The sequence below is a fragment of the Cervus canadensis genome, chromosome X (genome assembly GCF_019320065.1).
Source record: "Cervus canadensis isolate Bull #8, Minnesota chromosome X, ASM1932006v1, whole genome shotgun sequence".
Classification (NCBI taxonomy): domain Eukaryota; kingdom Metazoa; phylum Chordata; class Mammalia; order Artiodactyla; family Cervidae; genus Cervus; species Cervus canadensis.
Window position 1 is genome coordinate 105388398 of NC_057419.1, and position 5556 is coordinate 105393953.

At 43.6% G+C, this 5556-nt stretch overlaps 1 protein-coding gene across 1 annotated transcript; it reads left to right on the forward strand.

Moving 5' to 3' along the window:
* Window positions 1-1843: 1843 nt before the first annotated feature.
* Window positions 1844-2550, forward strand: LOC122435364 (spermatid nuclear transition protein 3-like). Its single transcript, XM_043459492.1, has 2 exons — window positions 1844-1973; window positions 2155-2550. Exons 1-2 carry the CDS (start codon window positions 1857-1859, stop codon window positions 2368-2370), a joined length of 333 nt encoding a protein of 110 aa, XP_043315427.1. The 5' UTR covers window positions 1844-1856; the 3' UTR covers window positions 2371-2550.
* The last annotated feature ends 3006 nt before the right edge of the window (window positions 2551-5556 follow it).

Here is a 5556-nt window from a genome sequence, read left to right on the forward strand (position 1 = left end):
GTTCTCACAGACTGAGACCCACAAAATAAACCACTGCTAGTAGGTCGCAGAGACAGGGATGGGGGAGAGGTACACTGCTTCTCAAGGCTTCGGCCAAGGGTAGTGGAGAGCCTTAGTGAGGGCTCTGGAGTGCTACAGGATGCAGTACCCAGTCTATTCCCTGGGACCTCCAGCTCACCCACTGGCCCAAGTCTGCGTGAGCTCCAGGGCCTCCGGAAGAAGGCCTGAATCTGCCTCTAATCTCAGTCTCCTCCTGATTGCCACACCACCCTTGACTTAATCACTTCCCCAATGGTCCCTTACTGACAGTAACCTGTGGGCATTGCCCACTGCAGTGCTGCCCAATAGCTAAGCAGGACAGCTAACAGTCACTCATTTACAACTGTTTGCTTGTGGCTGGGGCCCTCTGAGGCACCAAGCAATGGTTGGGCAACACCTGTTGCCAAGGAACAGGGTGGGTTGAAATGGAACACACCAATGGCTACCTGTTAAGGCTGTGCTCATCCTGCTCTGTTACACTGTAAATAGAAAAAGAATCACTGTGAATTTAAGGTTTGTGAAAGTAGTTTTCAACGTGGGCTGGCCTGCACATTCTTGTTGGCTTGGAACTATTTATACTATATGCTGAACATGTGATCAAGTGGCAGCGGTTGGAGGGGCATAGAGATAAGTGCTGGTGACAGGAATGCCTGGGAATATAATGAAAAGAATGATAGGCAAAAGTTAAATAAGTATGTGAAATAAAAATCTGAGGTTGGAAAGGAGTCAGTCAAAAAGATGCCAGCACACTGGACCCAAAGTGTCCTTATGTAACAGAGCAACATGGGCAGAGCCCTTCGCGGGTAGCCGTTGCTGTGCCGTATTACTCCGCCTCCTGTTACTAGGCAATAGGACTTGCTCAGCCATTGGTCAGTGCCTCACTGGCCCCACCCACAAGCAACCAACTATCAATGAGCTAGCTACAGGTCCTTGCCCTGCTCAGCTATTGGTCAGCACTGCAATGGGCCCTACCTACTGATAATGGTCAAGGAGGGGTGACTGTGGAATTGATTCAGTCAAGAGTCAGTGGTGCACTGGTGAACTGACTCTTGACTTAGAGCAACTTCCTTTAAAAAAAAAATCAGGAATTGATTTCTGCTAGATGGGGCAAGTTGAGTTTCCCTACTTAATACGAGAATTGAAGTGTCCCCAAAAAATTTAGTGGAGGACACATTTAAAACTGTCTTTGCTCTGATGTGTAATCTTATGGAGACTGTGTATTGAACTTTGGGCAACAGACAGGATTCACCAAGTCTGGGGGTTGCTAAAGCTCATCACAGTAGATAAAACATCCAACCTGTTCTTAATTACCTTTGTCCACTTTAAGTGCTTGCTCTTAAGTTCCTTAAGCCCCTCAGGAACCCCCAACAGGCAGAAGGTGATCTAGAGATGAAGTGCTTAGAGGACTCTGAAGGGATGAAGTGGGACAGAAAGGGTTCGGCAGATGTTCATGGAGGGATGAAAGAGGCAGGAGTGTTGAAGTGGCACATATAAGTCAAAGGATAAAGAGAACAGAAAGGAAGTTTGAAAGTCATGAGGAGAAGCACCATGCCCCTGAATCACCACTCTCCAGAATCAGACACACAGACATGTCAGCAGTGGGAAAGTTATATCACGGCCTCCCTCAGCATCCACTAGCCCATGTTGATGGGCACAGTGGTGCATTGTGATGTCTAAGCCCCCCAAGCTACTATTGGCTGGGGCAGTGCCTAACGGACCAATCAGATTGAAGGGTGTGGCTTCTCATTGTCCTCAAAGGCTATAAATAGGGAGATCAGCGGCAGAGAGTCTGGGCTAGGCCACTTCTTGGCACCATCATGACTAAGGCAACCAGGAAGCCACAGCAGTCAAGAAGAGTTGCAATGCGGTTTGCTTCAAGGAAGAATGGAAAAAAGAAGACCCTTTGTCAAAGGAGGTGCAGAGGCAGTATGAAGGTAAGATGACTCCAACTAAGCTTCCCATGTTCTCCACTGACTTTGCTGCCCAAGACCTCTACCCTGCCCATGCCTGGCACAAAAGCCCTCATTAGCCCACATCCCTCTTTCATGAAATCTCCCTTCCACCTCACTTTTTATGTCCTTTCCTCAAAACTAATACACGTGTCTTGTCTTGCAGGCAAGAAATATAACCATGAGGGTCAGAAGACCTCTACAAGGTGCCCTCAGAAAGAAAATCCGATCGTATGCCACTCAATCGACGAAGGTGAAGAAAACAAGAAAAGCAAACTGTTTCTTCTCTCGCTGTGGACGAAAGAAATTGAATCGAAGCCGAAAAAGGTACCAAAAGATGAGGCAGAGTCAAGGAAGGAGGCAGAATCAAAGGAGAAAATAAGCTCAGCCGCCCCAAAAGAAGAGACTCTGGAGAAGTACAACCTGGGCAGCCAGTAAGTGAATAGCAAAAGTCAGACAGTTTAGAAATGTGTCTCCAGAGGTCTGCATTCTTAGCAATGGCCAACCAAGAAAAGACTCTCACATGAACATAGTAAGCTGATGGCTGCAAATAAAAGAAACATCAAATGGTGAAAAGATGATACGTGTGTGTGTGTGAATTTTCTGATGGAAGGGAGGGAGAGAAGAGAAGAGGTGGGCACTGGAAACGGGAGGGATATGTGGTCCTGAGAGGTTGGGAACAGACCCTGGGGTCCCCAGTTAGCCAGAGAGTAGAGGTGTGGAGTGGGTCAGGAGTCTGCCCTGATGATGGATAACTCTGCTTAACACTTGATTTCAAGGGCAAGGAGTAGTGGTGTGGTGTTCCTGCCTTTGTCTGGGGTGTGGAAAGACATTAGGGTCTAGATGCCAGACCCAGATGGGAAGGGGTTTTCACATGGGGGTGGAGAATGTGAAACTGCCCCTGAGACAGGCAGGCAGAAATCACCTCCTGGCCACCTACCTCATAATGGGGTTTGTTGCATCACTCACCTATGCTGTCAGCTAAAGGGGCTCAGAAGGCACAAAGTGCTGATACAACTAAAACCCACAACTAGCACTCCCAGGGACTCAAATAATGTTTGGAGGGAACTAACCAAATATTGTTTAGGCCACATATTTGCTAAGAAATTTTTGGGAGCATTGTATTCCCAAAGAAGGGCAGGTGTAGTGGCCCAATCCTGGTGCACATTACAAACGGGATCACCCTGTACACAGAATTTTTTTTTTTTGACATGGGGGGCACTATGTAGGCTGAAAGGTGTAGTTCCCTGAAGAGGGGTTGAATCCACGCCATTCTAGTGTATCATGAGTTCTATCCATTGGACAGACATGGAAGTCTGTACAGAGAATTTTCACATAAGTACTAATATAAGACTGAGTGAAAATTGGTCTTGTAATTATCACCATATCCTAGGATTTCTAAATAACTACAGTCATAAAACATTCTTCCCCAATAAAGTCTTTTTTTAGTCCAACTTCTACAAGTTTATCATGGTTTAAAAGAAAGAGTATGCAATATTTAATTTGGTGTTAACTTTCATTTTGAAATGTTTTAAAAATTCCAAGGGGAAGTTAAACAAATATGGAGATATATTAGGCAGAGGCTCTGACAATGAGAATCCTGTGTGTCTTCAGAAAACTTTTTAGAAGCAACCAAAACACAGAGTTTCACCATCAGCATCCAAAGAGTTGAGTTGAAAGTATAACTCAATGATATGTTATCTTTGACCTGGACTGCAGCTCCCTAATTCAATCTTTCTGGCACTGTAATGCCTGGGAGACCCCACTGATGATTCAAAGTCAGTCACTGAATGTGATTTAAAATTTGTAAGAGTGAAAGACCCCCTGGGTGTGCTGCCCTTTATTTTTTTTTAAAGTTCTTTTATTTTAATTGATTTATTTCAATTGGAGGCTAATTACAATATTATAGTGGTTTTGCCATACATTGTCATGAGTAAGCCATGGGTGTACATGTGTTCCCCATCCTGTACCCCCCTCCCACCTCCCTCCCCATCCCATCCCTCAGGATCGTCCCACCGCAACAGCCCTGAGCACCCTGCCTCATGCATCCAAGCTGGACTGGAGATCTGTTTCACATACATGTTTCAATGCTATTTGCTCAAATCGTTCCACTCTCGCCTTCTCTCACAGAGTCCAAGAGTCTGTTTTTACCTTTGTGTCTCTGTTGCTGTCTCACATATAGGGTCATTGTTACCATCTTTCTAAATTCCATTTATATGTGTTAATATACTGTATTAGTGTTTTGCTCTCTGACTTCCTTCACTCTATAATAGGCTCCAGCTTCATCCACCTCATTAGAACTGATGCAAATGCATTCTTTTTAATAGCTGAGTAATATTCCATTGTGCATATGTAGCATGGCTTGCTCACCCATTTGTCTGCCCATGGACATCTAGGTTGCTTCCATGTCCTGGCTATTATAAACAGTACGGTGATGACTATTGGGGTACACGTGTCTCTTTCAATTCTGGTTCCCTCAGTGTGTATGCCCAGCAGTGGGATTCCTGGGTCATAGGGAAGTTCCATTTCAAATTTCTGAGGAATCTCCACACTGTTCCTCTCTAGCATTTATTCTTTGTAGACTTTTTGATAGGAGCCGTTCTGACCAACGTGAGATGGTCCCTCATCGTGGATTTGATTTGCATTTCTCTGATAATGAGTGATGTTGAGCATCTTTCTATGTGTTTGTTAGCCATCTGTATGTCTTCTTTGGAGAAATATCTATTTTAGTTCTTTGGCCCATTTTTTGAATGGATCATTTATTTTTCTGGAATTGAGCTGCAGGAGCTGCTTGCATATTTTTGAGATTAATTCATTGTCCATTGCTTCATTTGCTATTATTTTCTCCCATTCTGAAGGCTGTCTTTTCACCTTGCTTACACTTTCTTTGTTGTGCAAAAGCTTTTAAGTTAAATTAGGTCCTATTCATTTATTTTTTGCTTTTATTTCCATTCCTCTGGGAGGTGGGTCATAGAGGATCCTGCTGCAATTTTTGTCAGAGAGTGTTTTGCCTATGTTTTCCTCTAGGAGTTTTATAGTTTCTCGTCTTACATTTAGATCTTTAATCCGTTTTGAGTGTATTCTTGTACATGGGGTTATAGAGTGTTTTAGTTTCATTCTTTACAAGTAGTTCACCAGCTTTCCCAGCACCACTTGTTAAAGAGATTGTCTTTTCTCCATTGTATGTTCTTGCCTCCTTTGTCAAAGATAAGGTGTCCATAGGTGGGTGCATTTATCTCAGGGCTTTCCATTTTGTTCCATTGATCTGTATTTCTGTCTTTGTGCTGGTACTATACTCTGTTGATGACTGTAGCTTTGTAGTATAGCCTGAAGTCAGGCAGGTTGGTTCCTCCAATTCCATTCTTCTTTCACAAAATTGCTTTAGCTATCCAAAGTTTTTTTGTATTTCCATACAAATTATGAAATTGTTTGTTCTAGTTATGTGATCTCTATAGAACTTTCAGAATTTGTCTTCAGTCATGATGGAGCAAGTGAAAGGATGAAATATTTTCCCTTCTAACTAGTCCTCAATTCCATTTGTCATTAAAAGACTATTCATTTCTGAAGA

What these genes read in the sequence shown, in the direction of transcription:
- LOC122435364 (XM_043459492.1), top strand. Translation starts at nt 1,857, where the DNA reads ATGACTAAGGCAACCAGGAAGCCACAGCAGTCAAGAAGAGTTGCAATG. An exon ending in GGTGCAGAGGCAGTATGAAG is followed by an intron (nt 1,974 to 2,154) that starts GTAAGATGACTC and finishes CTTGTCTTGCAG; the next exon opens with GCAAGAAATATAACCATGAG.